Source organism: Syngnathus leptorhynchus, chromosome 22 (assembly GCF_054491065.1).
Source record: "Syngnathus leptorhynchus isolate UIUO chromosome 22, UIUO_Slep, whole genome shotgun sequence".
NCBI classification, from domain to species: domain Eukaryota; kingdom Metazoa; phylum Chordata; class Actinopteri; order Syngnathiformes; family Syngnathidae; genus Syngnathus; species Syngnathus leptorhynchus.
Genome location: NC_141216.1, coordinates 2,101,152 through 2,111,604, shown reverse-complemented (window position 1 = coordinate 2,111,604; position 10,453 = coordinate 2,101,152). Strand labels below are relative to the sequence as shown.

The 10,453-nt window shown below is 47.9% G+C and overlaps 1 protein-coding gene across 1 annotated transcript; it reads left to right on the top strand.

Annotated features, from left to right (window-relative positions):
* The first annotated feature begins 4,389 nt into the window (after positions 1–4,389).
* oat (ornithine aminotransferase) lies at positions 4,390–7,850 on the top strand. Its single transcript, XM_085904255.1, has 10 exons — positions 4,390–4,682; positions 5,212–5,414; positions 5,493–5,717; positions 5,784–5,879; positions 5,975–6,102; positions 6,278–6,400; positions 6,484–6,612; positions 6,685–6,798; positions 6,874–7,018; positions 7,090–7,850. The coding sequence occupies exons 2-10, from the start codon at positions 5,228–5,230 to the stop codon at positions 7,248–7,250; spliced, it is 1,308 nt and encodes a 435-aa protein (XP_085760381.1). The 5' UTR covers positions 4,390–4,682; positions 5,212–5,227; the 3' UTR covers positions 7,251–7,850.
* Positions 7,851–10,453: the final 2,603 nt, after the last annotated feature.

The window sequence follows — 10,453 nt, the reverse complement described above, 5'->3', positions numbered from 1 at the left end:
CAGTTCGAAGGAGATACCTGAGGAGGTGTATCTCGGATTCATGAGGTACAGAGTGAGAGAATATGTGCAGAAGCCAATGAGGTGTTTTAAGTGTCAGAAGTTTGGGCATGTGGCAAAGTTCTGTCGAGGGGTCAATAGATGTGCTAAGTGTGGGGGAGACCATGAGTATGGGGAGTGTGGTGAGGGAGTGAGTCCGAAATGCTGCAATTGTGGTGGGAAGCACAGCGCGGCGTACTGGGGATGTGAAGTGATGAGAAGGGAGGCGGAGATTCAGAATGTAAAGGTGAAGGACAAAGTATCCTATGCTGAGGCAGCCAGACGGGTGGGGGGAACGGAGAGGAATGGTGGAGGGAAGGTCGGAGTGGAGGTCGGCTCAGGGAATGCTGGGAGCCAGGAGGAGAGGCAGGAAACAAGCAGGGAAAAGGAGTCCAGGGCACAGGGAGAGAAGAAGGAGCTGGTTATATTTATTGCAGGGGTAATTAATGCTACAGCTGAGGTTAAGTCCAAGACTGAGAGGATTCAAATCATCACGAAGGCTGCTATTCAACATCTAGGCTTGGTAGGATTAAAGTGGGAGGAGATAAGGGAGGGGCTGAATGGACAGCCAAACCAGGAAGCAGGTAGTGTAGGGTAATCTGCTGATTGTTACTCTTGCAATGGAATGCTAGGAGTTTGGTGGCAAATGGCCAAGATTTTAAGAAATTTATTGACGACAGGAGTGTGAAGCCAGATATTATATGTGTACAGGAGACATGGTTAAAACCTAACCTGGATTTCGTTTTGAGTGACTATGTTGTCTTCAGGAGGGATAGGGATCACGGTAATGGAGGGGGGTGTGCAACATTTGTAAGGGAGGGAGTGCCGTACAGGGTAGTGGGTCGAGGGACAGAGCAGGAGTATGTGGTGGTGGAAGTTTGGGCGGGCAGGAGGAAAGTGGGGATAATAAACTATTATAATCCAAGTAAGCAGCTGAAGTTGAATGAGTTGGAGAAGGTAGAGGGACAGGATGGTGATAGTGTTATATGGTGCGGGGATTTTAACGCTCATAATACATTATGGGGAGGGGAAAAGACAGATAATAATGGGCAGGTAATCGAAGATATGTTGAATGGTAGAAACTTAGTGTGTGTTAACGATGGTAGAAAGACTAGGATAGATGTAAGAACTGGAAAGGAATCCGTATTAGATCTTACTTTAGTGTCTGGTAGACTGGCGCCGAGGTGTGAATGGGAGGTATATGAAGGAGGGACCATAGGGAGTGATCACTATCCCATTCTGTGTAAAATGGACGTTAGTGTGGCGTTGAATATAGAGGATAGGAGTGGAAGGTGGGTGTTCAGTAAGGCCGACTGGGAAACTTTTGGGGTAGTGAGTGCTGCACTTCTCGGAGCAGGGCGAGAAACTAGTGATGTGGAGGAATATGAATTAGAGGTGCGGCAGTTTATTCTTCTGACGGCAGAGACTACAATACCCAAAAGTACAGGCAGGACTAAGAGGAAAGCAGTTCCATGGTGGAATGATAAGTGTGGAGAGGTAGTTAAGAACAGAAATAGGTCTTTGAGAGTACTGAAGAGGACTCATAATTGCCAACATCTGATTGAGTATAAGAGGTTGCAGGCAGTGGTCAGGAGGACTATCAGAGAAACGAAAAGGGCGTATTGGAGGGGGTACTGTAGTTCTATTGGGAGCACAACCACAATAGGTGAAGTGTGGGGGATGATTAGAAAAATGGGAGGTAATAGGAGGGAGTGGGGTTACCCAATCCTCTTGGATGGGGGCCAGGTAGCTATAACAAATGTGGAAAAGGCGGAAATGATGGTGAACACTCTGAGCAAAGTGCATAGTCCCAATAACCTGGCAGAGGAAGAGAGTAGGGGCAGGGAGGAAACTAAAGGTGTGTATGCAGGGGCTTTTCACAAGAAAGGGTTATTGGAGGATAAGTATAATGTCCCATTCACAGTAGGGGAATTGAGGAGGGCGCTGGCTAAATGTAAGAACTCGGCTCCGGGTAAAGATGGGGTTTGTTATGTCATGTTAAGGCATTTAAGGGATGTGGGATTGCAGAAGTTGTTGAACTTGTATAATAAAGTCTGGGAGGAGGGGAAGATCCCATCAGGATGGAAAGAAGCGGTGATTATACCCATTAGAAAGCCGGGGAAAGATGCGAGCAATCCGGCAAATTATAGGCCTATAGCCTTAACATCACGTATGGGTAAATTAATGGAGAGACTGGTGAATGGGAGACTGATGCATTTTATGGAGGAAAGAGGACTGATGGCCAGTTGTCAGAGTGGATTTAGAAAAGGGAGAAGTACTACTGATTCACTGGTATGCTTGGAGCATGAAATCAGGACAGCTCAGGTAAGGAAAGAGACGGTTGCGGCAGTGTTTTTAGATGTAGAGAAAGCGTATGATATGCTGTGGGTGGACGGTCTTTTGATAAAGTTGCACTTACTGGGGGTGGGTGGAAGTATGTTTAATTGGGTAATAGAGTTTTTAAGTAACAGAAGTATTCAGGTTAAGATAGGCCTAGAAATCTCCAGGAGGTGCATTGTTAAAAATGGGATCCCGCAGGGAAGTGTGATAAGCCCATTATTGTTCAATGTGATGATTAATGATGTTTTTACAGACCTGCACCCAGGAGTAGGCAAGTCGTTGTTTGCAGATGATGTGGGTTTGTGGAAGAGGGGAAAAAATATGAAACATATTGTGAAGAAAGTGCAGGAAGCTGTAACGCAGGTAGAGAATTGGGGAAGGAAATGGGGTTTTAGATTCTCTGTAGATAAGACTAAATGTATGTTTTTTACTAGAAGGAAGGTTGAGGAGGGTATGCAGGTGCAGCTGTATGGAAAGGGCCTGGAGAAGGTGAAGTGTTTTAAGTTTCTGGGAGTGTTTTTTGATGTACGGATCACGTGGAGGGACCACATTACATACGTGATTGATAAATCTAAGAAAGTTTTAAATGTAATGAGATGTCTGGCTGGAACAGAGTGGGGAGCAAGTAAGTCGTCTTTGAGGCAGATATATGTGTCCTTGATAAGATCCAGAATAGAGTATGGGAGTGTGGTTTATGGGTCTGCGTCAAAGTCCCAGTTAGCTAGGCTGGATGTGGTTCAAGCGGCAGCATTGAGGGTGTGCACAGGGGCTGTGAGGTCTTCTCCAGTGTGCTCACTACAAGTGGAGGTAGGGGAAATGCCACTCAGCTTTAGAAGGAAGCAGCTCCAGGCTAATTACTGGGTTAGCCTGAGGTGCCAAGGGGATGACCATCCAGTTAAGTCGGCATTTCAGGCGAGCTGGGAGAGGGGGGCAGGGAGAGGGGAAAGCTTTGGGTGGACTGGGGAGACAGTGGCGCAAGAGCTGGCTGTTTACGGCATGAATTTCTGCCCAGTGGTATTGTGGCCAGTGACTCCTCTGTGGCAGCTGAGGGCCCCAGAGGTTGATCTACAGCTGCTTGAAGTCAAGTTGAGGGACAAAGAGGCAAATCTGGTGCATGAGTTTCAATGCCGGGTGGTGGAGAACTACACTGACCATATACTAGCCTTTACGGATGGCTCAAAGGATCAGGAAACTGGGGCTACAGGGGCAGCATTTTACATAAATAAATTAAATGTGCAGTCATGTAAGAGAACATCGGACAATCTAAGTGTGTTCACTGTGGAATTAGCTGCTATCCTGATGGCAGTGCAATGGCCGGAGCAACTTGTAAACTGTAATTTCTTGGTGTGTAGTGACTCTGTGTCTGCAGTTGAAAGTATTGGGAGGGGCAGTTCCCTGAGCCGACAGGACCTTATTCAGGAAATTCGTTTGGCTGTTAGGGATGTCGCAGCGAGGGGGGTTAAGGTAGCACTGATGTGGGTTCCAGCACATGTGGGTATCCTGGCGAATGAGAGGGCAGACAAACTGGCAAAGGAGGCAGTGAAAAAAGAGCGGGTGGAGATCAACATAGCACTGTCTAAGTCTGAGGGAAAGAGTATCGTGTGGAGGGAAGTGATGCTGCAGTGGCAACAGAGGTGGGAGCAGGAGAGCAGAGGGAGGCACCTGTTCTCAGTGTGTAGTAGAGTGGCTGAGTCAGTTCATGAGTGTGGGAGAGGAGGGTGGAAAAGGAAGGATGAAGTCATTATTGCCAGACTGCGGATTGGTCATACTTTTCTTAACAGCACTCTCCACCTTCTGGGGAAGCACCGGGATGGGCTGTGCCCTGAGTGTCAGGAGGAGGAGACGGTGCAACATGCGCTGCTTTCCTGTAGGAAATATTATGGGCAAAGGGTTGTGTTGGTGGAGAAGCTGCGGACAGAAGGGCTTGAGGGAGTATCAGTGAAAACCATTCTGGAAGTAGGGTCAAGTGGGAGGGGTAGGCGCTGGTTTTTTGAGTTTTTAAAAAGCACTGGTCTGGTGAGGAGAATTTAGAGTTGTAATGTGAGGGAAAAAAAAAAAGAAAAAAGAAAAAAAAAAAAAAAAAGTAGGGGCGGCAATGCAACTAATAGGATGCAAGCTGCCGTTAAACCCCAACGAAGAAGAAGAAGAACATGGGGGCGTTTCCTGTGACGTCACGCTTAGTATATTTCCGTGCCTGCCAGGCGTTTTGATCCGACCGTTACCGACCAACATCGAATAAACCCAGCAGACAAGCAGACACACGACATCTCCCAAGACGCTCCTTAACTACATTCCACCTCGTTCTGGTACTGGCTTTGTTCTCTTCCTCTGCCTTATGCACTTGACAGCTAAGATTATCTTAGCTACCTAGCTAAAACCGTGGAATACCACGTGAATGTGTTTCCACTGTGGATGTGATGATTTTGATCATAAATGACATTACATTGCATAAATCAGCCAAATAGTGTTTTTGTTTTTTTTTAGCTCTGTGCTCTGACGTCCGTGTAGGGGTGTGTTTGGAGGCTGGTTCTTAAAGCCTATCATCTTTCAGGGGGAGGCGAAACTCAACTGCACTGCTAAAGTTAGGACACTTATCTCCTATACTGTTTACAGTTTAACAACGTGAGTGTCCAAGGTGTATTTTGTCCTTTGCAAGGGGTTGGCCTCTTTCCCCAGTAGCGGAGCTAAGTGGTGGTCACTGCCTTTTAACTACGCTTCACAAAGCATACAATGTTGACTGTGCTTGAAAGACTTTAAGAAGACTGAAAAGGGCTGCACAGCTACCCTTGATGTCTTGACTGGCTCACATTGTTTTTTTCCACCTTGTTGCCTTAGACGTACGCACACCGGCATGAAGTCACTGATTATCCAGCTCAGCCGCAGCCTGAGGAGCTCTGTGCCGCACCGTGGCGTCCACTCGGCGGCGCGTCCCGCCTCTTCGCGCAAGCCGCTCACCTCGGAGGAGATCTACGCTCGTGAGGAGAAGTACGGCGCGCACAACTACCATCCCCTCCCTGTGGCGCTGGAGAGGGGCGAGGGTGAGCTAACACACTGCGCGTTAAGAAAACTCAAGGAACTCAACTTAAGTACTGTGTCTGTTCTATCTTCTGATCCAGGAATCTACGTGTGGGATGTTGAAGGCAGCCGCTACTTTGACTTCCTGAGCGCCTACAGCGCCGTCAATCAGGGCCACTGCCACCCCAAGATCATCGCCGCCCTCACCGACCAAGCTTCCAAGCTCACGCTGACCTCCCGAGCCTTCTACAACGACGTGCTGGGCGCCTACGAGGAGTACGTCACCGCCATGTTTGGCTACGACAAGGTCTTGCCCATGAACACCGGTAAGGAAAAGCACGAGCGTCCGTTTGGGAGCACGTGAGAGACACTGACGGCCATCTTTGTCAAAGGTGTGGAAGGAGGCGAGACAGCCTGCAAGCTGGCTCGAAAGTGGGCCTACAATGTGAAGGGCGTGCCCAAGAATAAAGCCAAGATTGTTTTTGCTGGTCAGTGAAAACTTCAAATCGTAGTGATGAAGTCAATTTGCAATAAGCACATATAGCAAAAAAAAAAAAAAAAAACAACCTTCTTTGTGTACCAGATGGTAACTTCTGGGGCCGCACGCTGGCAGCCATCTCCAGCTCCACCGACCCCAGCAGCTACGAAGGCTTTGGCCCCTTCATGCCCGGATTTGAGCTTGTGCCGTTTAACGACATTCCCGCACTTGAGGTTTGGTTTTGGATTCTAGCAAACAAAATAAGAGAGTCAACTGAGGTTTAACTGGATTGTTTTGTACCGAAGATGATGGTTTTTTTTTTTTTGCACCAGAAGTGCAACTGCTTATTTTCTCCGTGTAAACCGAAAATAGGCTTGACCATGTTTTGGTCTGGCACGTCTGTTGCAGAAAGCCCTCGAAGACCCGCACGTCGCCGCCTTCATGGTGGAGCCAATCCAGGGCGAGGCGGGCGTGGTAGTGCCCGACGACGGCTACTTGACCAAAGTCAGGGAGCTGTGCACGCAGCGCAACGTGAGGATGCCGTTTTAGCCTCGTGCTAGCCCAAAGATTGTCAAACTTGATTTTTAAAAACTTGATTTCAAAATGTGTTTCAGGTTCTGTGGATCGCCGACGAGGTGCAAACGGGTTTGGCGCGAACCGGGCGGCGTCTGGCCGTTGACCATGAGCAAGTGCGGCCAGATATTGTCATCCTGGGGAAAGCGCTCTCGGGAGGGGTTTACCCAGTAAGTCTTATTTTTTTCTAACTTACAAAATGTTATCTTTTCTGCAAGGCCTAACAATTGCGTACGCGTCAGGTGTCGGCCGTGCTGTGCGACAACCAGGTCATGTTGACCATCAAGCCCGGGGAGCACGGCTCCACGTACGGAGGGAACCCCATCGCATGTCGGGTTGCCATTGCTGCCCTTGAGGTCAGAGTTACATCATTTATCTGATACAACAAAAGAAATGAACCCCCCCGCCCCCAACTAACACTTTTTTTGCAGGTGATGGAGGAGGAGAAGCTAGCGGAGAACGCAGAGCAGATGGGACGGCTGCTGCGCTCGGAGCTGAGGAAGCTGCCGTCCGACATCGTGAGCACGGTGCGAGGCAAGGGCCTGCTCAACGCCGTGGTCATCAAAGAGACCAAAGGTAGCCGCGCCGTTTAGCCGCGTTTGTCCCAACGGGGGACGCTGACGGGCCATGTGTCGTTCCCCGCTCAGACTACGACGCGTGGAAGGTGTGCCTGCGCCTCCGCGACAACGGCCTGCTGGCCAAGCCCACCCACGGCGACATCATCCGCCTGGCTCCCCCCCTCACCATCAACGAGCCCCAGTTAAGAGAGTGCATCGACATCATCTACAGAACCGTCGCCGCGCTCTAAAAAGTACGATACATGTCACTCATCTGTTTTTTGCTCCGTTTCACTTGACTCAAGGAACTAGTTACAAGCGTTACAAGTGTTACAGATAAAATGGCTACCTTTGTCGAAACAAACAAGGACTTAAGCCCCAAGCTGTAAACAAGTATGACTTGTTTGGGAATGTTGCACTGCAATTATGCAGAATTAATCAAATAGAGAGCTTATCAAAACCTACAAAAACTTTAACGATAGCCAAGAGCGGGACCGGGAATGTTTATGCGTGTCACCTTACGATGTTACTGGTTCAAAGAAAAGCTCCTTCAAAGATCCAACGGAACGGAAACTTGAAGGTTTGACGATAGAATTTTGTTTAGTTACATTGTATGTGACTTATCAGAAGGATTTCAAGGATCAGATTTGAACGTTTTTTGGTGTTGATGTTTTTTATAGTGAATGCATCCATGTGGATGGCCACTGTTACGATAGCAGAGCATCACGTAACCACTGTTACTGTCTCTTTGTCGCTCAAGGTTCCAGCATATTTTCTTTTTTGAGAAATCTTGAAATTATTCCAATAAATTATTGCAGTCAACAATGGTGTGAAGTGAATTGTATAGCATCTTTAACTAACAGGAAACGAAAATGACAATAGAACGTTTGGCAATTCTGCAATGACCAAGACTGCCACTAGGTGGGGTAGTGACCTCACTCAATTGCAAAAACGGCAACGTGTGAACTAAACATTACAGGTGCATCGAGTACATTAGAATAGTGTGGCTCATTTCTTGTACTAGTGAAAAGTAAAAGATATTTTTAACATTTTATCACAGTTTAAGACTAGTTTAATGTTATGAGTCAATCTTCAGTTTGCATTCTTAGCAATTATGTTGCAACTTCCTATGAGTAAAATCTAAAAGTTGGCCTCATAACCGTATGATCCTAAGACGATCCGCAGTTGTCGTTTTGAAGAGGACAACGGCGCCCAGTCAGTGTCTTCAATCAGACCGCTCGCGCTCTCACAGGACAGCTCATTATTCCGTATGGCAGCCAGCCGAGCGAGGCCTCCGAGTTTGCTTGTGAAATATGAGCGGAATTCCAGGTTGGCAGCAGCGAGCGGTCTTTTGTCGCCAGGTGACAACGCGAGCGAGGCCCCTCCAGGCTCGGCCGTGCGTCGCCGCCCGAGCCCCTTTTCGTAAACGAGCTTCGATTTTTGGCAGGGCGGTGACAGGTGGGCCGACGTCGACGAGTGAAATGTTTTTTCATGGCTAATAACTTCCTTGTGGTACTGTTCCATTTTGCGCTAAATATTACAAAATGGCCAAACGCTTTTGTTGCTCTAAATTCAATTCCTAAAAACATTTTAAGCGCGCCCTACAGCCAGCCAAGAAACGTCGACTTGGGGGAATTATGAGTAATAGGTTTTCTCCCGCTACCACTGATAAATGATATTAATGTAGCTCGCTTCTGCATTAAGTTTACGACTTGGGAGTGCGCTGATAAATGACACTTCATCTTGAAATAGAATTGCGCATGGGCCATTTTTTTTTCCCGTGTGAGTTGCCAGTGGGGAATAGCTGCACTCTGTATGGATGAGGCCCGAGCGTGCACGGCTATTAGGAGCCCTCGTCTCCTCCCGGGAGCTTTTCTTTCCATTAGCACCTTTGGCACTATGTCCACTGGTTTAGTACCGAGGACACTTTGGTGACCCCCCCTGAGTCCATCCGTCCCTCTGTGATGTTATTTATTTGGGGCTAACTTCTCGTCCCGGCTGGCTTTTTCCACTTCATTCATGTTGCCACAGACAACATTATTGTCAGGGAAATGTTTGACTTGTTTCCCTTTAATCATAGCTGCAGCCATAAAACCAAATCCTGTTGTTCAAGCGTTCCAGCTGGTACGCCACACCTCCTAATATAACTTTTTGGCCCTCGAAACGCCAGTTTGGCTTCCCGGTCCGTCGGTTACGAGCGAGCGACTCTCGAGGCTCTCGTGTGGCGAGCGTAAATGCCCAAACTACTGTAAAAAAAAAAAAAAAAAAAAAACGGGTACATTTCACCGTAAAATGTGCCTGTGGCTATTCGGAGAAGCCGCAGACAGACGGACGGACGGAAGGAAGGAAGGCCAGAAGTGTCTGGAGCACAGATCGCGCTCATTACTCGTACTACAAGCGGAGAGGCGCATCTGTATGCATGGAACGGCTCCGGCTGCACGGCGAGTTCAGCGACACCGGCGAAGCCGCCGCCGCCGCCAGCTTGAGTAATAAGCAAGCACTCAGCTACGAGAGGAGACGGGAGGGGAGCCTGCAGGACGATGACACGGCGGTGAGCCACCTCGCTTCTCCTCTACGTGCCAGAGCGAGAGCGACGCCGTGTGATGTTTCACAATCAAGCATACTCGGCCGAGCGAGGCGAGCAGCTGGACCTGCTCTCGATTAGTATGCCCCTCGTACAGCCGAGTTCAAATACAAAGCCCGGCCTGCCTTTTTTTGGGGGGGGATATATCCAATTTGATTGAACATATTGACTGAAAAATTGTGACGGCAGTAAAGCGGCAATTTGTGGCCAGGGCGCTTTTGTCGAGTCAATAAAAAGCACTGAGGGTGAAGAAAAGCGAAATAATAATTGTAATCCTCTGGTGGAAACATCTCCAATGACAGCACATTCGGCGCTTGCATTTTCATAACGCTGCAGATTTATAGCTTCAATAGTGGCCTTTTAATGAAAGTCCGCTCTGTTCTCAGCTTTTTAGTCGCCTCAAGCGTCACTTTTGGGTTCTTGCCGTCTTTACAAGGGATGAAAAAAAATAAAATTGTGCGTGGGGGGGGATGAAATTGACTGGTTATTGCCAACATGGCCGTCTCGCAGTTATTTGGATAGCTCCAGAAACTTTGAGCGACAAACTTTTTCTTTTTGTCTCACGGGAACACGAGGAGAGAAAAGGCCACTCGACAGTGAGAAGAAAGAAATGGGCTAACGTCCCAATTGCATCTCCAGGAGATGTACACTTATTTTAATTAACTGACAGGAGGGAAGGTCGGAAGGAAAGCGGCATTTGGATTTGAGTGGTAGAAGAAAGAAAGATTTTATTCTACAAATAATAACATTCCAATAAAAAGGGGGGCCCAGAATGAAAGCTAGCAAGGATCACTTCGTTTTCACATTGACAGCATCTTACACAACGTGCTTTTTTTTTTTTTTTTTAACACCTCCGCTTGTTTACGATTG